The sequence below is a fragment of the Stegostoma tigrinum genome, chromosome 8, assembly GCF_030684315.1.
Source record: "Stegostoma tigrinum isolate sSteTig4 chromosome 8, sSteTig4.hap1, whole genome shotgun sequence".
Taxonomy (NCBI): Eukaryota; Metazoa; Chordata; class Chondrichthyes; order Orectolobiformes; family Stegostomatidae; genus Stegostoma; species Stegostoma tigrinum.
In genome coordinates this window covers 62,518,704-62,544,748 of record NC_081361.1, presented here as the reverse complement: position 1 = coordinate 62,544,748, position 26,045 = coordinate 62,518,704, and the positions used below count along the sequence as shown (strand labels likewise).

Genomic DNA, 26,045 nt, shown 5'->3' with positions numbered 1-26,045 from the left:
ACAATGTTGGGGTAGACAAATGGGTTTCAGTGGTGAGAAATGTGTAATGATGAATTTTGGTACGAAGAGCGTTGAAAGACAGCACAAAATATTTTTTAGATTAGATTCCCTACTGTGTGGAAACAGGCCCTTCAGCCCAATAAGACCACACCGCCCCTTGAAGCATCCCACCCAGACCCATCCCCCTATAACCCACACACCCTTGAACACTGCGGGCAATTTAGCATGGCCAGTTCACCTAGCCTGCACATCTTTGGACTGTGGGAGGAAACCGGAGCACCCGGAGGAAACCCACGCAGACATGGGGAGAATGTGCAAACTCCACACAGACGGTCGCCCGAGGTTGGAATCGAACCCGCGTCTTTGGTGCTGTGAGGCTGCAGTGCTAACCACTGAGCCACCGCGCTCTCCCTCAGGGTGGAGGGGAGTGAGGAGAAGAAGGTCCTGGGTTTATGCACAGGTCATTGCAAGGGGCAGAGCAGGTAGAGAGACCAGTCAGTATGCCACACAATATCATATTAAAACTGAAGGAACTGCAGTTGCTGTAAGTGAGGAACAAAAACAAAATTGCTGGAAAAGCCCAGCAGGTCTGGCGGCATCTGTGAAGGAAAAAATCAGTGCTAACGTTTTGGGACACCGGACCTGAAATGTTAACTCTGTTTTCATCTTCACAGATGCTGCTAGACCTGCTGGGCTTTTCCGGCAACGTTTTTATACCACACAATATCCTTGCCTTTATTAATAAGGGCGTAGAATACAAGAGCCAGGAGGTAATGTTGAGTTATTTGCTGCTAGGCTGCTAACTTTTGTTTCCTCTGTTTTCTAGTTTCCTATCTTTCATTTCCATCTTACTTTTCTTCACTTCTGTCTCATCCCTCAGGTTTCCTCGGCCCCTGCTATTCTATTTTAAACCCTCCCTCATGGTATGTGTGAACACCCCGTGAGGATATTGTTCTTGTTGGACAGCAGCTATGCAGCTTGTCAAGATTCCATCCTTCCCAGAATCTGCCCCAAAGCTTGAAGAATCTAAATTCACTTTCCTACGTGATCCCTCTGGCCACATATTCAACTGCTTGAGGATGGCAAAAGTAACTTTGTTATTTAAAAAGGGAGGTATAGAGAAAACAAGGAATTATAGACCAGTGAGTCTAACATTGACAGTGGGGGAGATGCTCGAGTTCATTATCAAGATTTTTATAGCAGAGCAGTTGGAAAACAGCGACAGCATCAGACATAGTATGGATTTACGTAAGGGAAATCCTGCTTGACAGATTACTTCTTCAAGAAAGTAACTAGTTGAGTTGATCCAAGGAACCAAGGACATGATCTAATTGGACTTTCAGAAGGCCTTCTACAAAGTCCCATGTAAAAGATTAACACGTAAATTAAATCTCATGGGATTAGGGGTAGTGTACTGAGATGGATAAAAAATTGTTTCCCATCTGCTAACCAAAGAATGGGAATAAATGGGTCTTTTCCTGAATGGCAGGCAGTGACAAGTAAGGTACCGCAGGAATCAGTTCAAAGAAAGCAGTTATTCACAGTGTACGTTAATGATTTAGATGAGGGAACAGAATATGGTATCTTAAAATTTGCAAATGACACAAAGCTGGTTGGAAGGTTGAGCTGTGGGGAGGATGCAAAAATGTTGCGGTGTGATTTGGACAGGCTGAGTGAGTGGGCAAAGGCATGTTGAACACAATTTCGTCTGGATAAATGTGAGTTTATCCACTTTGGTAGCAAAAATAGAAAGTCAGGTTATTATTTGAATGGCTGTGAATTAAAGAGTGGAGTTCAACAAGATCTGGATATTCTTGTGCACCAGATGCTAAAGTAAGCGTCCAGGTGCAGCGAAAAATAAAGAAGGACAACGCTGTGTTGGCCTCCATTAGCAAGAGGATTTGAGTACGGGAACAAGGATGTTTTGCTGCAGTTGTACAGGGCATTGCTGAGACTACACTGAGAATATTGTGTGCAGTTTTGGTCTGCTTATCTGAGGAAGGATGCTCTTGCTATAGAGTGAGTGCAAGGAGGAAATCCTTCAAGGAGGAGATACAAATTTTTCCAGTCTATCTGGAACCCTCTCTGATGTCATCACTACCTTTTTGAAGCTAGTGGCCAAATTTGAACACCATGCTCTCGTTGAGGCCAAGCCAGTGTTTTATTTAGGAGTATCATAATTTCATTTTATATACTCTGTCTCAATAAAGCTCAGGACTTTGCATGCTTTATTAACTGCTTTTCAGTGATTTATACAGATATACCCTCAGTGCCTCTACTCCTGCATCCCTTTTAAAAACTACTTTGTGGTGTAAGGTGTGTGATTTATCTATATTTTAATATTGTTTACTTTGGAGTCTGGATTTGAGCAGGTGGCATGAGATTTTGATCTGATGTCTGAAAGAGTTTAGTGATTTTAACTTCTCGATTGTTAGCATGGTTTTTGTTACTTTCTAAATTACCTTCTCTTTTTACTTATTTTAATCCGTTTTGAATACTTGATTTTTAATTCGATCACTTTTGTTTCCTATCTGCAGACTATTCTGAGGTCTCTTCACTTGCCTAAGAATAATAGCCTTTACGTCCTCACACCTGACATAGCCCAACCAGGGTCAGATGCGCCAGCCACAAGTCAATCGAGGTAAGCTATCAAGATGTTTTTTTCCATATTTTGTGTAAGTACTGTGCCTGATAACTTTTCTTCAGCATTGATTTGCTTGACTGTATTTTGTTGTTGTGTGGTTGCCTGGAGGGGGAGTGTAACAACCAAGCCAGAACACATCTTTAAATATCCATGTGATAATATATTGTGAATAATAGCAAATTCAATTCTTTGTAACTGCCAAGAATCAGAAAGAAAAGCAGGTCTTGTATTTAGAAACTTTTGAAGGTGTATTTTCAGGGGGATCTCCCATTTGTCTGTCAGAATGCTGGGTTTTAGAGCCACGGAAACCCTGGAAAATCTTCATTATGACTGTTTATGCTGTTTTTCCAGGGTTTCCGTAGGTCTTCTAGCAAAATTATGGCGGACGAGCAGGAGAACCATTGCAGAAATTCAGCCCTATTGAATCTAAATGGAAAGGAGGTCTACAGCTATGCTGTAAGATTACCTTGTCTAATGTGATTTTAAAATTAGTGTATCAGGTCTCAGAAATGAACAATATATTTTGTCAGATATATATTGGCACTTGTAAATCTTTCAAATAAGTTGACGTCATCTATGAATTAGTAGAATTGAAATACGAAGATAAAACTAAGTACAAAGATAAAACTCTCAGAATTGCACATTACTTCATTTGAGAAATGCACAGCATCTGAAAAGAGGGTATTGTGCAGTTAGACTAAAAAATTTTCAGATTGTACTGGTTAATGTTACATCCAGATTCAGCTGTTAATTATTTTGGCTTGAAACAAATGATTGTTATACCATTGTATCATTGCACCAAAGAAATGCATCTGTGTTTCCTGAAGAATGAGAGTCTGGTGCAGACCTCTTGAAGAATTTTAATCTTCGGAATACACTGACAATCAATTAGAAAATGTTTAAAAAAATGACCAGCCGTCAATTATTAATTGAGGTACAGTTATTTTTAAAGTAAGTAATTATACAGAGTTTTTCACAATGTTCCGACAAATTCGTACTCTTCAGTAAAATCTTGCAAGTGGTGGTGTTTGGATGAGATTTTCATTGAGATGTTGCACAGCACCATGTCATGGCAACTAAAGTGGAACTTTACAGTGATAGTAGAAACTGTCGATGCTGGAGAACCTGAGGTAACACGGTGTGAAGCTGCATCAGTCTAAGCAGCATCACAGGAGCAGGAAAGTTTGACGTTTCGGGTTGAGACCCTTCTTCAGAAAAATAATTTTTCTGAAGGGTCTCGACCTGAAACGTCAAACTTTCCTGCTCCTCTGATGCTTGGCCTACTGTGTACATCCAGCTTCACACTGTGTTATCTCTGGAACTTTATAATGTTTTGATGCTGCATTTTGACACTATGCTTGGAATCAACCAGGCCGGGACCGTTGCAAATAGTTTGTAATAGTGATTATGCTTTGTAATACTATGGTAACAGATATTCTACATCAGTCTTCACGATAGAGGATGCAAGTAACATCCCAGCCATCAATCTGGAAATGGAAGACAGGCCAAAAAATTGCAAGAAAATTACCAATCACCAGGGATGTGATATTGGGCAAATTGTTGTAGCTGTGAGCTGCAAGACCTCAAGCCCTGACTGACTTCATCCTAGGGTTTTGAAAAAAGTGTTTCATGCAATAGTTGATGCATGTTTTAATTTCCAAATCTCGGGGATTTTAGAAAAGGTTCCATTATATATGAAAATGGTGTATACAATGCCCTTTTTCAAAAAGGAAAGTATGCAGAAAGTGAGAACTGATAATGAAAGAGATACAGCACAAGCACATGTTCTTTCAAAGGACATTGCATTGTGTGTTAAAATATTTAGTTTGTAGTCTATACATGTGCACTACATCACAAGTCAGACTGATGATTCTAATCACGGTACTTGTTTCAGTTCAACAATAGGAGACAGCCATTCTCTGATGCATTGGTCAAAGCATTGTTCTGAGAAATCAGAGTAACTTGCCCAATTTTAAAATTTAAACAAGGCTTGGCTGTTAACTATCAGTCATTATTAATGAGTGTGCTTCTACCAATCAGTCACCTTTCTCTTCTCAAACAGCATAAATATTAGTTTCATCTTTACTGGTATTCTGCAAATTCAAGATGAATACAAGAAGAAAAGGATTGACAAATCTCAGTAATATAAAAAAAAATTGTTGATAAACAAAGAGCAAAGCCACAAAATTTAAACTGAACTGAGAACAGTTTCGACAACGTGAATCGGAAGTAGTTGAGAGATAGGCATCAATAGATTTTAATTTGTGATTTTGATTTAGTAAGAAATATTTTCTTAGCAGCTAAATTTATTGAAGAAGTAGTTGAAATATATTCTGTATCGTTTGAAGAAGTTGCTGTATGTTTCAATGGCCTAGAGAATTGGGAACCAAGTGGTGGAGGTCATTTAGCTGTTCTAGTTGAACAGTCCAAAGTTATAACATGATTAAGACTGCTGTGCGTAATACATTTGAGTTAATTCCAAAAGCTTGCAAACAAAAGTTTAGAAATCAGAGCAAGAGTCAGAATCAGAGATACAGCATGGAGCTGGAAGAAACAGCAGGCCAAGCAGCATCAGAGGAGCAGGAAAGTTGGCAGTTTGGGTTGGGACCCTTCTTCAGAAAAACTTCTTCCAATTCATATTTTTGAAACTGTTCTCGGTTCAGTTCAAGTTTTCTGAAGATGGGTCCTGATCTGAAATGTCAACTTTCCTGCTCCTCTGCTGCCTCATCTGCTACGTTCTTCCAGCTTCATACTGTGTTAACTCCAGCTCCAGCATCTGCAGTTATTGCTATCTGTGAGAGATGGAATCAGACCTTTTTTGGAATTTGTTTATCTTACAAGAAGTTGAATTTGATTGAAGGTATGGGGCTATGCAACTTGAGCAAGATTTTGGAAATTTCAGAGAGGTGCTTTCAATGGAAAAACTTCAAAAGCAGTCATCCCTTTCCTCCACCTAGAATTGTGAGGTTTCTGAGATCAGAGAAGTTGCTGTTTTGGCTGATGGATGCAATCTGACCCAAAAACACAACTGTCAGTAAACCTTTGTAAACAGAAAAACTGGGGAGATAGTGAACAGAACAGAAATCTTGATGAGGGGGAAATCTGAAATGAAGTGGCAAATGCTTCTCAGAGTGATTAAAAACACAATGTGGGAGATATACATTGTTCTCAGGAACCAACATGCTATTTTTGCTGTAAGACAGCATATGCAAAAACAAATTGATAGGAATTAGAAGCTAAATTGGATTTGTAACCATGCCTGGTGCTGCTTTTTTTCAAGAAAATGCTGTACCAGCAAGTGAAATCCGTGACAAATCAATACAGTTGTGATGTGGTGCTGCCGACAGTCTAGGTTTAATTCCTGTGCCAACTGAGGTTACATGAAGGGTTAATTTAAAGTCACATGCCTTCTTCATGTCACTCTTTACCCGAGCCATGATGATCCCTGTGTTAAACTCACCACTAGTCATCTCTGTCAAATGAGAGAGTAACTTATGTCCTCTGGGACAATGGCAAGTTCTACTCTAATTCATTTCAATATATTTACGGTGTGTGGCTATTGGAACATAAAAGGCTATGGGAATTTTATAAACGAGGGTGTTGGAGACCAAAAAAATGGCCATTAACCTTCAAGAGGAGGGAGGTTGTGGTATACTGTTCATGCCACAGGGCTCATAATCAAGATCCCTGAGCTAATAATGATGAAATATGAGTTTGAATCCCATCATGTTGAAATTTAAACTAATATCTAGAATTGAAAATTAAATCAGGTTAATGGCAATCATGTAAGCATTGCCAGTCATTGTAAAATCCTATCTGATTCACCAGTGTCCTTGAAGGAAATGAATCTGCTGACTTTACCTAGTCCAGTTGCATGACTCCAATCACACAACAATATAATTGACTCTTAACTGACCTCTGAAATGGCCTTGGAAGCTAATTAGTTAAAGGGCAATTAGGATTGGCAACAATGTTGGCCTTGCTGGTGACACCCAGCCCCTGGAAGAATAAGAAAAGATACAGGATAAACTGTCTGTTTGGAGTTTACACATTCTCCCTGTGTCTGCTTGGGTTTCCTCCGTGTGCACTGGTTTCCTCCTAGTCTGAAGATGTGCAGGTTAGTTGGAATGGCCATGCTAAATTGCCTATCGCATCCAGAGAAGTGCAGGCTAGGCAGATTAGCCATGGGCAATGCCGGGTGATGGCAGAGAATGTGCGTCTGGGTGGTATGCTATTTGGCGGGTTGGTGTAGTCTCAATGGGTTGATTGGCCTGCTTTCCCACTGTCGGGGTTCTGTGATTCTAGGGTTGACTCATTTTCTCATGTTAGTGTAAGATTCTATTTCTATTTTGGACATACTTGCTAATTAAAAGTATATTAATACCAGTTATTGGGAATTGTTTACCTATTCTGTTGTGCAGCTTTATTTAGTGGTTCTTTGGTGGGAGTGGTGTCAGAATTAATGATGTTGAATTTATTTTAGGAAATCTAGCTGGAGGCCATGTTTGACTTCAAGACATTCCACAAAATCCATTGAAGTTGTTGAAGATAAAGATATTTAATCAAGCTCGATAGACTTGGAAAAAGCCATGTTTATCTCTGAATCTGTTGTAAAGATCAATGGTTTGACTTGAGAGGTTTATAAACAAAACTCTGACTTCCGAGATTAAAAAGGCAGTGAAACATCAGGTTGATGACAGAGTTAAAAATAGCTGGACATGAATTTAAGTGGTCCAAGTTAAATTTGCTGGCAGCACTTCGAAGGCACAGGTGTCAGAGCAGACCGTGTCAGCAGTACTCTAGGTTAATAGAGAAACAAAGGGTTATAGTGATTGTTAAACTGAAACAGTTTGTCTGTGACTTGCTGAGGAACGACAAGGACAAGATTTGATTCTGGAAAGTGACTTATAACTTCAGAATGAAGAAGCTGTTGCTGTTGCAAAAGAGTATTCAAACAATGTTTGTTCTAAATGGGGGGGAAAGAAAATGTTGAAAGTTCTTTTCTAGCCAGTTAACAGATTATCAGAGATAATGGGAACTGCAGATGCTGGAAAATCCAAGATAACAGAAGTGTGGGGCTGGATGAACACAGCAGGCCAAGCAGCATCTTAGGACCTTGCTTGGCCTGCTGTGTTCATCCAGCCCCACACTTTATTATAACAATAACAGATTATCAGGATGACTTTGGCTGATCATTGTTGTGTTCTGAAGGTGATTGTTAAAGCAGTAAAGGAGAATTTTAATTCCATATTTCAAGAGAAGAATGATTCAGCTGTTTGACTGGGCAAGAAAAAAAGCTTAGATATGTAAGAGAATGGTGACCTGCAGTTAAACCGTGAACAAAGTAGTTCTTGGGCTGTATTGAACAGTTATGTCGACAATGTTTCAGAGATAGTAGGAACTGCAGATGCTGGAGAATCTGAGATAACAAGGTGTAGAGCTGGATGAACACTGCAGGCTAAGCAGCGTCAGAGGAGCAGGAAGGCTGACATTTCGGGCCTAGACCCAAGAAGGATCTAGGCCCAAAACATTAGCCTTCCTGCTCCTCTGATGTTGCTTGGCCTGCTGAGTTCATCCAGCTCTACACCTTCTTATGTTAACAATGTACTGTGGGCTTCTAAAGAAGAACAAGAAGGATTGACTGAATCCACATGAGAAGAGTTGTGACAAAATTTTCTGAAGATGGATCTGGGTCCGAAATGTCAGCTTTTCTGCTCCTCTGATGCTGTTTGGCTTGCTGTGTTCATCCAGCTCTACACCTTTGTTATCTCTGTGACAAAATTTTGCTTGGATTTACAACAAACATTAAACCAACTCCCAAAATAGCAGAGATTATCGGTAAGTTGCAATGTGGTGAAAATGTGAAAAAGTTAGCCAGATTGAATGAATTATGCCAGTTTTTAAGCATGCACAAATATATAAGATCTTCAAAATCTCTCACAACACATAATTTCTCTTTTATATGAGAAGTAAAATATTAAAGACCTTCTACCTTTTTAAGTTGGATTTTACACTTTAAAGTTACATGTGATTGGTCATGATGCAATATTTCAAGTAAGAATGTTGATCTTTTAAAGACTATATCTTTTCATTTTTTATTTTTGATTGTGAACTGAGATGGGAAAATGACTGTTTTGAATAGAAAATAGAAAAGTACAACACAGTACAGGCCCTTCGGCTCACGATGTGCCGTGGAATAATCCTAATCCAAAAATAAAATAACCTAACCTACATTCCCCTCAATTCACTGCTGTCCATGTGCATGTCCAGCAGCTGCTTAAATGTCACTAATGACTCTGCTTCCATGACTACCACTGGCAAAGTATTCCACGCGCTCTCAACTCTCTGGGCACTGGGTGAAGAACCTCTGTCTGACGTCTCCTCTATAGCTTCCTGATAACACCTTAAAACGATGACCGCTCGCGGCAGTCAATCCTGCCCTGGGGAAAAGTCTCTGGCTGCCGACTCTATCCATGCCCCTCATTACCTCGTACACCTCGATCAGGTCACCTCTCTTCCTCCTCTCCAGAGAGAAGAGTCCGAGCTCAGTCAACCTCTCCTCGTAAGACAAGCCCTCCAGTCCAGGCAGCATCCTGGTAAACCTCCTTTGCACCCTCTCCAAAGCCTCCACATTTTTTCTATAATAGGGTGACCAGAACTGGACACAGTATTCCAAGTGTGGTCTCACCAGGGTATTGTAGAGCTGCCACATAACTTTGCAGCTTTTAAACTCGATCCTCCTGTTAATGAAAGCCAAAACACCATATGTTTCCTTAACAACCTTGTCCACCTGGGTGGCATCTTTGAGGGAGCTCTGCTCTTGAACACCAAGATCCCGCTGATCCTCCACACTGCTGAGAATCCTGTCTTTAATCCTATATTCAGCATTTAAGTTCAACCTTCCAAAATGCATCACTTTGCATTTATCCAGGTTGAACTCGATCTGCCATTTTTCAGCCCAGCTCTGCATACTGTCAACATCTCGCTGAAGCCTGCAATAGCCCTCGATACTATCAACGGCACCTCCAACCTTTGTTTCATCGGCAAACATACTAATCCACCCCTCAACCTCCTCATCCAAGTCACTTATAAAAACTGCAAAGAGCAGAGGCCCAAGAACAGAGCCCTGCGGGATGCCACTCAACACTGACCTCCAGGCAGAATACTTACCATGTACAACCATTTTCTGCCTCCTCTCAGCCAGCCAACTCTGAATCCAGACAGCCAAATCACCCTGTATACCATACCTCCTGACTTATTAAGGATTGTGTCGGGCATTGCTGCATTTTTAAATGTAAAGTTCCAGTACTTATTGTATGTGTTGTTCACCCAGTGGTAGAAGTTTAGTTGCGGATGAATGAGAGCCAGGAAGTATGTATAAAATGAGATTCAGCCAGAAACAAGTAATTGATTGGTCTGAGATAAGACAGTGTGGAGCTGGAGGAATGCAGCAGGACAGGTCGAATCAGAAGAGCAGGCAAGTTGACGTTTTGGGTCGGGACCCTTCTTCAGAAATGGGGAGGAGGAAATGAGCTCGGAAATAAAAGCAGAGAGGAGCGGTGGGGCTGAGGAAGGTAGTTGGGATAGTGATAGGTGAGTGGTGGAGATTGGTCATTGGGGTGGGAGAGAACACGGACAGGTTGTCAAGTCAAGGAGGCAGAGATGAGAGGGACATGGGATGAGGCCAGGGGTGGGGAAATTTTTAAAACTGGAGAATTCCCTGTTTAGGCCATTGGGCTGTAGGCTCCTGAGGTGGAATATGAGGTGCTGCTCCTTCAGTTTGCTGGTGCTATCATTGTGACACTAAAGGAGGCCCAAGATGGACATGTCACTCAGGGAGTGGGAGATGGAGAGGGAGTTAAAATGGTTGGTGACTGGAAGGTATTGTCGTTTGTCGCGTGTAGAGCTCAGATGCTGTACAAAATGGTCCCTGAGCCTCCTCTTGGCCTCCCTGATGTAAAGGAGGCCACATTGGGAGCAGCAGATACAACAGACCAAGGTGACAGATGTGCAGGTGAATCCCTGTCTAATGTGGAAGGTTTATTTTGTGCTTTGAGTGGAGGTGATGGGGGAGGTGTAGGGGCAGGTGTAGCGCTTCCTGCGGTTGCAGGGAAAAGTGCCGGGGGTGGTGGGATTAGTGGGTGGCGTGGAACAGATGAAGGAGCCGTGGAGAGAGTGACCCCTACGGAAGGCAGATTGGGGTAAACGGAGAAATATCTCATTGGTTGTGGGGTCGGATTGTACGTGGTGGAAGTGGCAGAGAATGATATGTTGGATGTGGATGTTGGTGGGGTGATATGTGAGGACAAGGAGGATTCTGTCTTTATTTTTGTTGTGGGGAGGGGTTGTGAGGGCTGAAGTGCGGGGAATGCAAGAGATATGGTTGAGCGCATTTTCGAATACTGTAGGGGATAAATTGCAGAAGATGATCATTGTTGACAACTGAAGATTTGTGCCTGCCAACAATGATGTGATTGGCTCCCAGGCAACTATCAGATTGGAATATCAGATCACACTATCATCTAAATGGCAACAAGCAGCAACTATCAGATTACCAGAAAGCAAAGTGCTTCCTTTTCCAAGCAGTAAAAAGCATCTAAAGTCTGAAGAAAGCCAGTTTATCTTCCCTCACCAGTTGTTTTTAGCTAAAAAGTCAGAGACTTTAACTTGTGAAACTTGCTCTGTGAATCCTGCAAAACAATGAAAGTACAATTTCAGAGTGACCTCAGTCCGAGGCAAGAAGACTGTGAAGGCGTTGAGAATTTAGCAGGAACGGTAGTTTATTCAAGCAGTAATCAATTACATCAAGGAAACAAGTTCTTAAATGGTCACACAGGGCAATCGAACTAGCTCTACAGAATAGCTGCACAACACTATTTTATACTTTGTTGCACTATAATTGTGTAATTCTACAAACTTACTCAGATTGATTAGATCTGTTAGATCAATTAACTAAGCAGTAATTACATAGTCTGTAAATCAATTCACTAGTCAGTCAGTCAGTCACATCAAGTCTGCAAATTAATTACATCAAATTCATAATTCAACTAACTAGGCATGTGGGTTACATCAAATCATTGTCTATTACGTACGTACTCATGGGATTCAAACACATGCTGCCCGTTCGCTTATGTGGTCACTTGCTCATCTTGTAACCTTTGCCCCTGAATATCCTGTGGTCTGCTTAGGTTTTGCCCTGCTCACCCATATCAGTTAGCAATTAACAAGGCTTTTGTGGTCTGGGTAGCATGTCTTTAGTATTGCAAGGTCTGCATTTCTCTTTTTTTCCATGAAACTGGGGGTCCTGAGAAAGGGTCACTGGAAGCAAAACATTAACGCTTTTTTTTCCTTCACAGATGTTGCCAGACCTGCTGAGCTTTTCCAGCAACTTGTTCCTGATTTACATCATTTGCAGTTCTCTCTATTTTCATACAGGCTTGATATACTTTCTGGTATTCTCTAACTTTTTAAAAAAAAACAGGTCCCACACACCTCAATGAGGGCAGTTGAACTGCCATCTGAGTTTTTCCTCCACCCATAACAACAATGTTGCTTCCTGGTCTATCTGAGTACCTATGTAGAGGGAGTTTTATAAGGCAGTTAGAGCTTCAGCTAGCTGTATTACGTGCTGATGGTTTACAATTGTTTACCTGTAGCTATAGCTTATTTATATGTAATAAATACTCGTTCTTCTAAAGTAAAAAAAGACCTAGCCCCTGCTTTCTGGCAACATTGATCTAAAAAGGCAGGTAAACTAGAAATTTTTGCATACATTTGCAAAATATCTAACTTTGTGAAGACTCCTTGTAAAGCGCAGCTTGATTTCCAGTGTGCTATCCGAATGAGACATAACAGTATGGATGTAGGAACAAATTACTGCAGATGCTAGAATCTATCCCAGAAACAACAAATGCTGCAGATCACATTATGCTGAAGGTCATCCAGACTCAAAATGTTTCCAGATTCTCTCTCCATAAATGCTTGTCTGACCTGCTGTGATTGCCAGAATTGTTGTTTTCATGACAGAATGGATTATCTCTTGGGATGACTTGGGACAAAGAAGAAAAACTTGATAATTATATCATATGCAATAGGTTTCTTGTTAAAATGCTATAATTCTTGAATTTTTGACTAGTTATTTTTTGAAAACTTAGGACTTCGTAAGCAAAAGTGGTGAGGTTATGGGCTAAGATTGAGATGTGGAAATATGATGTTCTGGCTGGAACTGAGACCTGCCACAAAGAAGGTCATGACTGGATGTTAATTTTCCTGGATACAAATTCTTTTTGACAAGAAGGAAAGGAGGATTTATTATTTAAAGAGAGCATTGCTTTGCAGTGCTGGAGACAGAGGATGTCTTGGAGGTTATCAAATTGGTTAAAGAGATGGAATAAAACTGATACAGTTATTCGTTTGGGTGCATTTGAAAAAAACAAGAACTCTTTGGAAAGATGGAAAGAAAACAGTTTTCAAGGATGTTACAGGGAGAGGCAAGAATTATAGTGGGGGACTTCACCAATTATGAGTATTGACTGGGATGGTAACAATGTAATGGGCAACAAGAGGTAAGAGCTCTGGTTTTTTTTTAAACAGCAGTAAATATCCAGCCCATGAGGAGGGTAGAGCTCTGTTCAATCTGGTTTTGGGAATGAGGTGCATTAGCTGCTTGTGGGAGAATATTGAGAGTATAGTGATTGCTGTACTACAAAGTTGAGGCTGACTATGGAATAGGGCAAAAAAAAATCTAGAATCAGAGCAGACTGGCTGGAAAGCCAACTTCAATGGGATAAGTGTCAACTAATTCTCGGTCAATGGCACTCAACACTGTCAAGGACAGAGCAGACTGCTTGATTGGTACCCCACCCATCACCTTCAACATTCACTCCCTTCACCACTGACACATGGTGGCACCAGTGTGTACTATCTACAAAATGGTTATTGTTGTATTCTCTCCTTGGGATGATCATGCTTGTGTGGCTTGACTGTTATGGCTACTTGTCAGCAAAAACCTGAATATCATCCTGGTCTTGCTACATTTGGATATGAACTACGTCAGTACCTGACGAGTTACAAATTTTACTGAACCTCATGCAGTCATCAGCGAGCATCCCCATTTCTGGCATTATGGTGGATGCAAAGAATGGAGGACGAGTTTATGGTCTGAGGCTGCTGAACCCAATGTTCAATCCACAAGACTTTAGTGTATAAATAGAAAATCAGGTGCTCTTCTACCAGTTTTCTTTTGAGCTTCATTGGAACACTGCAGCAGGCCTAAGACACACATGCAACTAGGGCAGGACGGTGGTTTGAAATTAGAAGTGACTGGAAAGATGAAATAATGTTTATGAACTGGGTGGAGGTGTTCCAGCCAGTCTTTTCACATTTGCATTTGGCATCCCATGTGAATCTGAAACTGCATTTATAAGCAGTAGATTCGATCCACTTGGTTGAAAGAACTGAAAATAAATTTCTTCACCTAGAATGGGCTTTTAAAGTCTTAAACATTGAGGAGGTAACATGTAAAGGGCACGTGTTGTAACTTCTACCACTTAATGGAAATTGGCTTTTGTGGATGTTAGACTGACGTTAGGGTTGACAGAGGATTGGATAACACTGTTGAGGAAGGAGTGGTCTCTACTGAGTGCTTATAGTGGTTGAGTGAGGAAGATGTGTTTGATGGCATCATGCTGGAGTTAGCAAAAGAAAAGGCAGTGGAGGCTAGTGGCATGCAAAATTAGAACAATAGAAATAGGAACAGAATTGGGCCATTTGGCCCATTTGAGTCTTCTCGACCATTCGATCAGGGCTGAGGTTTTTCTCAAACCATTCCCTGGCCTCCCAGTCACCCTTGATCCCCTTACCAGTCAAGAAGCTACCTATCTTTATCTTAAATACACTCAATGACTTGGCCTCCACAGCTATCTGTGGCAGTGAGTTCCATAGGATGCATAACTTTGGATATTTAGTTTCCAGCCCCCAATCCTCTTGCAGCCACATCATACCTGCCAGCTTTTATCTGCACTACAAGTTCATTTACGTTGTTGCATACATTTAAGTGCAATACCACCAGTCATGCATTGACTGTCCCCCCTTCTCGGGGATTTCCCCTTACCTGCTGTGACTGAAGTTAGATTTCAGATCCTTTTCATACTGTCTATCCTTTTACTATTGTTCTGGGAAGTTTAATCTCTGTTGAGCCTTACCTCCCTGTTTAACTTCTTTAATAGTTTTCCTTGCAACCAAACCCCCATTCACTTTTGAATTAAAGCCCTTTCCACACCCTTTGTTATTCCATTCTCCAGGATTCTACTCCCAGCATAATTCAGGTGGACCCTGTTCTATCAGAACAGCTCCATCTTTCCCCAGTACTTTCGCCCATGTCCCATGAATTCAAACCTATTTCACAGTTGGGTTTAAAATAATTTGTGTTTAAAGCATCATGGGGAAGCTAGCACAGAGCGATTAAGATGATAAAAGTGGGAGAATTGAATGGAGTCTTTACAGGGAGCAGCATATGAGGAACCCAAGAAGAATTCAAGCAAGGAATTTTTTACATTCCCCAGAAAGGTGTGAAGCAAATCAAGACTCACGTGTGTACCTATAGCTGCATGCTTTATTTGGAGACAATGTGACCATTTAAAGAAAAAGCTGTTCAAGGTAAAAGTTAGCTCAGTCAGCTGGAGGAGGGTGGTGATGACTGGAGGACTGTTCCGGCTTCCACTTTAGGAAGAAGTGAAAAGAGCTGTCAGACAATCCTTTTGGGAAATAGAGGCATGGAGTAATTGTGTTACTGAGTGAAGAAGAGGCAGTTAGGGCCAGGAAACTGAAAATTATTGTACTGAAGAAGGGCATCAGAAGAATCGTAAATGCATTTGGGAAGGGACTGTTCAATGAAGAAAAATAATCAAGATAGGAAGAAGTAAGCTCAGTGGGGCAGGAACAAGCTGAAACAGTGGGTCTTCCAATGCGATTATGCTTGTGGGTTTGAGAAGAAATGAGAAGAAGGCTGTGTGGCATTGTGGGATGTAAGGTGGAAAATGTGGACAGAAGATCTCCAAAGGAAATGAGATCATTGGCAGACCTCAAAGTAGTGGCTTAATGTTCAGTAATGGCCGATGTTCTGAGGAAGAGGAGTTTGCTGTGGTCAGAACTCCTGCCTGAACCGGTGGCCATGGTGAAGAGTGCTGTGTCCTGAAAGGCTTCAAAATGGTCGCTTAATGAAGTCACCAAGAAACTGCCCAAGAAGTGGGGAAGACTAAGAAACAGAGCTGTTTGACCTGCGTGTACTGGCTGCTGATCCAGGTCCGTCCTTCCACCAGAATTGTGTTCAAGGTCTCAAATGTCATGAACTCCGTTGTCATCGACAGTTTCGAGTGCATTGTCTCTGAGGCTTCATACCTGATTCATCGTGACAAGCACCAGACTGCTGCCAGACAAACTAACTAAACATGCCTTCTCCAAAGACTTGAAAGTAGTTGCCAAATATACCAGCCATGTTTTGGTCAGTCACGCCAATAAAAGTAATCCAGGGAAGGTGGGGAAATGTTTGAGAGTCGGTGCTTTGTCTCTGCTTGACAGAGGTCACAATCCCAGATGATAACAGCCTCACTCTCTTGTCAGCATCTTCATCACAGTCAGGTTTAGAACAGTGTAGCAAGTTTGGATGGTGATTGTTCTGAATGGATGAGGGGACCAAAGAAATATAGACTTTTACTATCTCATCAACTGTTCTTATTGAAAAGAGCAAAAGCAGATAAGAGCCTAGAAGGAGGATTCCAGGTGGAAGGGGTCTTTTGGAGACTGCTGGAAAGGTCTTTAAGCAGCTGAACTTCTCTTGCCTGAACAATTTGAAATATTGGTGAAGGTAGTAGAAGAAAAGTTGAACGTTGTGTCATACCTGAAACTCACTTCAGGTGGTGGCTTAAGAAGATAAAACTGAATCTTTTGTTGAGCATTGATTGTTCATTGCCAGGGAATAGCAGGTCAGATGGTGTTTTGAATACATAACAAGATATGGGATTAGAGCAAGGGATGGGTACACTGAAAAGGAGATATGAGGAAGGACCTGGTGGAGTATCAGTACCTGAGAGTTGTTGGAACTTCAGTTCAACACTCAAAGGGAAGAGAAGAAGCCTCTTGTTCAGACAGCAGCTGGGATAAACAATGAAATGAGTCCGGGACACCTCTAAAGTAGGGTAGGTTGGTGCTGATGGGAGTGAGGTGTGTATGCTTGAGGTTACACATAGCACAGAGTGGTCTTGGTCCAAGGACCATTGTATATTTTAGAGATATCTAATCCTGGGTAGAATTTAAAAAGTTAAGGATGGAACTTCATTTGGAATCCATGTCGGATGAGTTCTAGCTAGAGATAGCCACTGTCTCAGGAGATACCTGTGAAAGTGAGTTTTGGTAACTACCTTATCAAACACTTGGAGAGAAATCAAAAGTGAAGACATTGAACATAATGAAGGATGCCAACAGATATCCTGTTGGAGAGAGGAGCAGAGCTTCTTCAAAATAGCTTTTCCTGGGAGAGAAGCAGCAGTAAGTCAAACGCCAACGATGTTTGATTCTTTGATGGATATTCGGCGGGCAGTGTTAACATTTCGAATTCCATGACTTTGGAATCGAAGCACGTCAGAAATGTCCTGGATTTTGTGCTGTTGCTGTGATCCCAGCTGATGGTACTATTAGATAATTCGGATCTCGGAATGAAACATAGCTTGGAAGTTTTCTTTGGTTAATAACTGTGTTGGTTCATTGCAGAGGCATTCACAAAAGACTGCAGATTTTAAAAACTAAACCACGATATCCTAATATATATGATAATTAGAATTATGTCAAAATACAACAATGCTGTGTTTAAATTGTTTCCTGATATTAGCGCGACAAAAATTGAAGTTCAGAGGAATTACACCTCATATCTCAACTCTTAGGGTTTTACTTAACTGACTTCTTCCAGGTTCACTCACCTGGACTGTGGGGTCTGTTCAGTACTGGTTTTGATCACTATTCTGGAAGGATACTCTGTTTTTTTTTTGGTAAGAATATCTTGCACAAAAGAAATCAACACTCAGCTGTCACTACTTTGCTATGCAAACTCTTTTAAATAATTATATGTTTGCAGACTTTTATCACACTGTTGAGAAGAGACGTGGGACAAGTGGAACAGAAGGACAGGTCAGGGAAAAGTTCTGGAAGATTGAAAATAAAGGTGTCAGTACAAAGGAGGGAATGGTAAAGATGAAAAAGTGGAGAAGGCAGGGAATAGATTCAGAGTAGGAACCAAATGCAGAATGGAAATGAGCTCTGACTGAAAGCGGAATCATGAGATACGAGATCCAGACACTAATGTGGAAAAACGATATTAAATGGACTTGCTGGCCAGAAGTTGTTGAACTCTGTTTAGTGTCGAAGACTGTAAACTCCCTAAATAGAGAATGAAGTGCTCTTCTTTCAGATTGTGTTTGGCTTTATTGAAACGCTACACAAGGCCTAGTAAAGAAATGTGAACATGGGACCAGAATGGTGAGTTTAACTGGCAAGTGACTGGCATGTCACTGTTCTGCCTGCAGGCTAAGTAGAGATATTACTGTGGGTGGCACACTGGTTAGCACTGCTGCCTCACAGCATCAGGGTCTCGGGTTTGATTCAAGCCTTGGGTAACTGTCTGTGTTGGAGTTTGCACGTTCTCCCCATGACTGTGTGCGTTACCGCCAATTTCCTCCCACAGTCCAGAGGTGTGCAGGTTAGGTGGTTTCACCGTGCTGAATTGCCCATAGTGTCCAGGAATGTGCAGGCTGGGGTTAGCCATCGGAAATGCAGGGTTACAGGAATAGGGTAGAGGGTTGGGTCTGGGTGGGATGCTGTTTGGGAGAGAAGGGTTGTGGCTTCCTAAATCGCTGTGGACTTGATGGGTCAAATGACCTGCTTTCAACACTGTAGGGATTCTACGATTTAGGAAGCCACAACCCTTCTCTGCCTCCAGCTCTAACTCAGTTAGGGACTTCCTCAGAGGTTTCCAACTGTCAGGTATTTGCCCGCTGAAAATTTTAACTTTCTCGGCAATTCCCACGTCACCATTACTTATGAACTTCCGTATGATTGTTCTGCATATCTTCAGCAAAAATCCGGAATCTGACTATTCAGAGACTGAAAGATCTAGGCAGTGTGCTGAAGACCTTTAATCAGTACGATAGCTTTATCTTGCCACTAGATGGTGTGCACGATTAAAATCGGATACTTGGAGATAAAAATTTCTGATCACAGAAGCTTTCCAAATTTAGCTGTACTTAGGAGAATCGGTATTTTCTGATACTCCCAGCAAAGGTTCTCATGTTAAGGGTAACTGTATTAAATATCTAAGGTTACTATTTTCGGGAAGTCCACTGTTGACATGAGCTACAAGAAAACACTTGCAAATATGTTGTGCATCTGGAAAAAGTGGTTTTGACTGTGTAATATTGGGGGAAAATGTAATAGTGTTTATGGCAGATTACCAAAGCGAGAGTTGGTCATGGAACAATATTTTTAATTGTGAACTCAGAGGTTGTTTTGGCAGTTGTGCAGTAAAGACATTGTTGTGCAGATATTGGGACCAGATCTGCAACCCCAGGATTTGTATATTTGTTTTATTTTCTCTCCCAGCCTATAGTTGGCTGCAGGGGGAAGAGAATAAACAAACATAGCAGCCTCTGTCTCTGTCATGAGCACGCCCAATTTTATTGTTCTGGTTTGTGAATTGTTGCGAGAGGTCCGAAGTGGCAAGGATGCATCAATCAATAGAAATCTTAGTTGGAAATTTGTTATTTAGGGAGGAAGGTGATGCTGTAATTGGAGGTATGGGGTAAAGAAAAGGGGTCAGGAAGTAGGTCATATGTGTGGAAAATGCCCAAACTCTTTCAGCAAGCATAGGGGTAAGAGCGAGGGATTTTGATGCTGATTAAGAGTTTTGGTAGAACTAAAGGCTTATTTTTATTCATTGGATCTGAACATTGTTGGCTAGGCCAGTATTTATTTTTCATCATTAATTGCCCTGGAATTAGTGTTATTGAGCTGCTTCTTGAAATGTTGTCTTCGGGAGGTGGGTAAGGACAGAGGGTAGAATTTGGGAGGCGAATTGGAAAGAGACTCAAGTAGTTGAATCTTGCTCTGCGTATGGGGTGGTATTGGCTAGACTGTTAATCCAGAGACCCGGATTTGAGTACAGCCATGGCAGATGGTGGAATTTGAATTCAATAAAAAAAATCTGTAATTTAGAGTCCAATAATGACCATGAAACGTAGAACATAGAAAAGTACAGCACAGTACAGGCCCTTCGGCTCACGATGTGCCGTGGAATAATCCTAATCCAAAAATAAAATAACCTAACCTACATTCCCCTCAATTCACTGCTGTCCATGTGCATGTCCAGCAGCTGCTTAAATGTCACTAATGACTCTGCTTCCATGACTACCACTGGCAAAGTATTCCACGCGCTCTCAACTCTCTGGGCACTGGGTGAAGAACCTCTGTCTGACGTCTCCTCTATAGCTTCCTGATAACACCTTAAAACGATGACCGCTCGTGGCAGTCAATCCTGCCCTGGGGAAAAGTCTCTGGCTGCCGACTCTATCCATGCCCCTCATTACCTCGTACACCTCGATCAGGTCACCTCTCTTCCTCCTCTCCAGAGAGAAGAGTCCGAGCTCAGTCAACCTCTCCTCGTAAGACAAGCCCTCCAGTCCAGGCAGCATCCTGGTAAACCTCCTTTGCACCCTCTCCAAAGCCTCCACATTTTTTCTATAATAGGGTGACCAGAACTGGACACAGTATTCCAAGTGTGGTCTCACCAGGGTTTTGTAGAGCTGCCACATAACTTTGCAGCTTTTAAACTCGATCCTCCTGTTAATGAAAGCCAAAACACCATATGTTTCCTTAACAACCTTGTCCACCTGGGTGGCATCTTTGAGGGAGCTCTGCTCTTGAACACCAAGATCCCGCTGATCCTCCACACTGCTGAGAATCCTGTCTTTAATCCTATATTCAGCATTTAAGTTCAACCTTCCAAAATGCATCACTTTGCATTTATCCAGGTTGAACTCGATCTGCCATTTTTCAGCCCAGCTCTGCATACTGTCAACATCTCGCTGAAGCCTGCAATAGCCCTCGATACTATCAACGGCACCTCCAACCTTTGTGTCATCGGCAAACATACTAATCCACCCCTCAACCTCCTCATCCAAGTCACTTATAAAAACTGCAAAGAGCAGAGGCCCAAGAACAGAGCCCTGCGGGATGCCACTCAACACTGACCTCCAGGCAGAATACTTACCATGTACAACCATTCTCTGCCTCCTCTCAGCCAACCAATTCTGAATCCAGACAGCCAAATCACCCTGTATCCCATACCTCCTGACTTTATGAATGAGTCTGCTGTGGGGAACCTTATCAAATGCCTTCCTGAAGTCCGTGTACACCATATCCACTGCTTGACCCTTGTCAACCTGTCTCGTGAACTCCTCAAAGAAGTCAATTAGATTTGTCAGGCATGACCTGCCCCCCTCAAAGCCACGTTGGCTCCCTTTAATCGCGCTATGCTTTTCCAAATACTCATAAATCCTATCCCTCAGAATTCTTTCCAAAACCTTGCTGACCACAGACTTAAGACTGACTGGTCTGTAATTTCGAGGGATTTCCCTATTCCCTTTCCTGAAAAGAGGAACAACATTTGCCTCCCTCCAGTCTTCCGGTACGACTCCCGCGGAGAGTGAGGAAGCAAAGATCTTCACCAGCGGCTTAGCAACCTTCTTTCACGTTTCCTGGAGCAACCTAGGAGAAATCTGGTCTCGCCCTGGGGACTTAACAATCTTAATGTTCGCTAAAATTTCCAGCACATCAACTTGCTCAATCTCGATCTGTTCAAGCCTGTTTTCCTGCTCCTGAAAGTTCTCATTCACAACAAGGTCCCTTTTCTTAGTGAAAACTGAAGCAAAAAACTCATTTAGGGCTTCCTCTATCTGCTCAACTGCTGCCAGTTGTTGGAAAACCCCATCTGGTTCACTTATATCCTTTAGGGGACGAAGCTGCCATCCTTACCTGGTCTGGCTTGCATGCAACTGTAGACCCACAGAAATGTGGCTGACTCTTAACTGTCATCTGGCCAATTAGGGATAAGCAATAAATGCTGGCCTAGCAGTGGTGCCCTCAACCCATGGATGCTTTCAAAAAAGGAGTTGCTTATATTATGAAGTGGAGGTTCACTCCTCCCTCTGATAACTAAAATTGAAACATGAAGAGAGGCTTGCCTTGCCTTATGATCTGTTAAATGAAATGTGAAAATTGGTATCACCTGCTTCTTACCCTTAATCTGTTATAAAAGAGTAGTTCAATTCAATAGTTCCCTGACGCACACAAGTAACAATTTATTTTTCTAACTCTGACCGTGACCAAATTCACTGAACTATTAACAAACCAAACAATTCCCCCTCAACAACTAAATAATGAATAAAACAATATTCCAATGAATACAAATCCCACCTATATAAACGCAAATAAAAAAAAATTAGAACTTCGTCTCTCGAAATTACAACCAGGTCACTACTTTGGCATTTTGTGTCTTCTCTGTTGATCTTCTGTCAAGAACACCTCCATTGAATTCTCTTGTCAGGAATATTAGCTAAGAGTGCCATGTTAGCTTTGTTTAGATGATGCTTTCTCTGAGTGCTGAGAGAGCTGATCTTTTAGCAGATGGCAGTTTGCTCTTTCCCAACTTTCCAAATGCGCTCATCTTGTGTACACTTAATTACATTTCAGTTTCTTAAAACAGAGTTGGTTCTGTGTTGTCAAAACCATTCAATTTAAATTTTGATTGGTTTTTAGTATCTAAGCGCTTGGTTTAAATTAGTTGGTCAAATTCAAACTTGTCTTGATAACAAAACTGCGGCTTGGACTGTTAACGAACCAGCCAATTGATAAAAATGTTACAATTCAGGTACTTTGTGCACCTGCAAACCCACAATCTGCCCTTGACATTTTCTTAAAATCTCCAAACCTAATATAAGCACATCATCTTTTAAAGGCACCCCACATTGCTTTCACCCCTTTTATCTTATAACCATTAATATTTTGCAAACACCAAATTCTGTCTTCCTGCACTCCAATCCACAAATACTGTACCCAACTTCGCAACACCTCCCCATAAGAAAAAAGCACTGTCATTATGAAAAGCTGGTTTCATTTTTTTCTTTTCTAAACCTAAACAGTGGTATTACTAGATCCATATCTCATTAATCCAGAGTACACATCTCACATATACAACATTGAACACTACCATTTCTGTCTTAGAGAAACATTTTTCTTTTAAACCCACGACACAGCATCCACAACAACATTTTTGTGACCTGCAACATGTACAATTTGTAAACTAAATGCTTTGTAACATAAGACTCCAATGAAATAATCTGGTGTTCTTGACTTTAATCCTTCCAGAAATGTCAAAGGATCATGATTCGTATACCCAACCATCTCTGATGTATTGTTTGCCGTGTAGACATTAAGATGCTATAAGACCTATACCAAGTGGTTGAATATCTTTTCTGGTGGATATTGAGTTTCTTTGAAAAATAACCGATTGGCCTTTCAATTCCACAGTCATCCTCCTGCAACAACACTGCTCCAAACCCTATTCCGCTTGCATCAATATTTGGCTTGGCTAAATCTGATGTTTTAGTGGTAGCAGTGGTTAACACTGCTTTGAAATTCTCAAAAGCCTCCTGGCGTTGTTCTATCCACTGAAATTTTGTATTCTTCTTTATCCAATCCCTAAGTTTGGTGCAAATTTCCTGTAGAATCTGCTCAGTCCCAAAAATGTAGCTCTTCTTTCTTTGAGTTGATCATGGAAATTCCTTGATGGCCTTTGTTTTTATCATTCTCAGCGTCATCCATCTGTGTCCAATGTTGTGCCCTTAGAATGTCACTTCTGCCTTCATGAATTCTGATTTTGCCAGGTTTTTGAAAAAGTTTGCTTTCTGTAGTCTTTCAAAGAGCTCTGCCAAATACTTTGTGATCATTCATGAATGGCTTAAGATCACTCAGTCGTCAATATAGATGGCAGAATTAGTCAATCCTGCCACAATACTGTTGTAAGTCTTTGAAAAGTAGCCAGTGCATTCTTCATTTGAAAGGGGATGACTTTAAATTGATACAGCCTGTTTGACGTTTCAAGAGCAGAAACATATTTCATTCTCTCCGACAAAGGTACTTGCCGATTAACCATGAAGTCAATCCAAGATTGTGATGTTAGCATCTTGTCCTACATTTTCCACACAGTCCTCCAGCCTTGGAGTTGGGTATGAGTCAGATTTGGTCACAGCTTTGACTCGGCTATGTGATATCTTCTTGGAGCATCACGTCCACATCCTTCTGAGCCTGTGATGCTTTGAGAAGATTAAACCTGTAGGGGTATTGTTTTATTGGAACACCATTCCCTCTGTAAACCTCATGTGCGATGGTATTAGTCCTCACCATTCTAATTCTCTCTCTGTCCTTATAGCATTTTAACAGGCCTTTCAATTCAGTTCTCCATTCCTGGAACAGAGAGCTCATTATCCTTTCCCATTCTTTAAGGGCTTCTTCATGATTCAATTTATTCTGAGGCACATCAAAATCCAAATCATCTGGATTTGATTCCTCCCTCTGAATGGCAGTAACAAAAACCAGTTTCTCTGGTCCCCTTTCCCTGTCTTAATATTTTTTCAGCATGATCCCATGACATCCCTGACAAATTTTTACCGGATAATTCACCTGACTTAACTGCTTCTCAATCTGATAGGGACCACTAAACCTTGCTTTGAAGGGATCTCCTACCACTGGTAACAGCGCCAATACTTTATTCGCACATAATCGGACTGAGAGATCTGTGAGATTGGACCTGTCAACTTTCCTTTAATTAATTTTAAATGTCCTCTTACTTTGCATCTGAATATCAATTCAAAGGGACTAAACTGAGTCAATTCATTTGGAGTATTTCTCATAGCAAATAATATAAATGGGATACCTTTATCCCAATCATTTGGGTAATCCTGTCAAAAAGCCCTCAGCATGGTCTTTCGAGTCTGATGCTACCTTTCCAATGCTCCTTAAGAGTCAGAATGGTATACACTTGACTTAATGTGCGGATGCCTAAACTATCCATGACCACTTTAACTAATTTGGCAGTGAAACTGAACCCTTGGTCTGACTGAATGTCACTGGGTAGTTAATAATGGGTAAGGAAAGCAAACAACTCCTCCACAATCTGTGATAAGAGATAATGGGAACTGCAGATGCTAGAGAATCCAAGATAATGAAGTGTGGGACTGGATGAACACAGCAGGCCAAGCAGCATCTTGGGAGCACAAAAGCTGATGCTTTGGGCCTAGTTTTTTTTTCTGATGAAGGTTCTAGGCCCGAAACGTCAGCTTTTGTGCTCCCAAGATGCTGCTTGGCCTGCTGTGTTCATCCAGCCCCACACTTTATTATCTTGGATCCTCCACAATCTGTTTTGCGTTGACATTCTGGAATGGAATTGCCTCCTGAAATCTGATAGACACGTCCATTGTGGTTAACAAATACTGGTTCCCACATTTGGTTTTAGGGAGGGGACCTATACAATCAATTATAACCCGCTTGAAAGGTTCTTCAAATGTAGGAATTGGCATCAAAGGCAATAATTTTATTACGGCCTGTGGCTTTCCTGCCATCTGCCATGTATGACAGGTACGGCAAAATTCAGCCCCATGTTTCTGTAATCTCGGCCAATAGAAATGCTTCTGCATCTTCGCCTGAGCCTTCCTTGCTCCTAGATGACCATAACAGGTAATTTGTGTGCTACCCACAATACTTTCTGTTTATATTCTACTGGCAACACAATCTGGCGAACTTCCGCCCATTTCTCCTTTGCACTCACCAGCTAAGGTCTCCTTTTCCACGTTAAGATTTTATTCTTAATGTAATAACGTTCTGGAATACATTTCGATTCCTTTTTGGAGTAGCCTTGGTTAGAAATCCTTTATCACCTCATCTTTTTGTTGTAGCCCATTAATCTTTCAGATCTAAACTCCTCCACGTGATCGTCTATCTGCTTAGGTTTTTCCTTCTACCATTTCATCAAGCAGGGTGTCAGATAACTGGACCTCAACTCATTTATCTTTCTCATTTGTTTTACCTTCTTGTTTTAACTTGTGACTGGGATCTTATCACCACCTCAGTCTGGAAAAAATCCAGGATATTTTCCTTTTAACAACTCAGTTCTCTGGCTTTCTTTTGGCTTCACCACTACAATGGGTATCACTCTCGCCTTTGATCCAGCTATTTCGTTTCCAAGAACAAACTGTAATACCAGAATAGCCACTCTTTATTCACGCCCACTATCACTTACCCA

At 41.4% G+C, this 26,045-nt stretch overlaps 1 protein-coding gene across 6 annotated transcripts in view; it reads left to right on the top strand.

The window, feature by feature from the left end:
- Nucleotides 1-26,045, top strand: part of faf1 (Fas (TNFRSF6) associated factor 1) — a 394,938-nt gene that overhangs the window by 79,471 nt on the left and 289,422 nt on the right. For all 6 annotated transcript variants that reach the window (XM_059647930.1, XM_059647931.1, XM_059647929.1 and 3 more), the window contains one exon: nucleotides 2,538-2,641. In XM_059647930.1, the coding sequence (XP_059503913.1) occupies nucleotides 2,538-2,641 (104 nt within the window). The remainder of the gene's footprint in view (nucleotides 1-2,537; nucleotides 2,642-26,045) is intronic.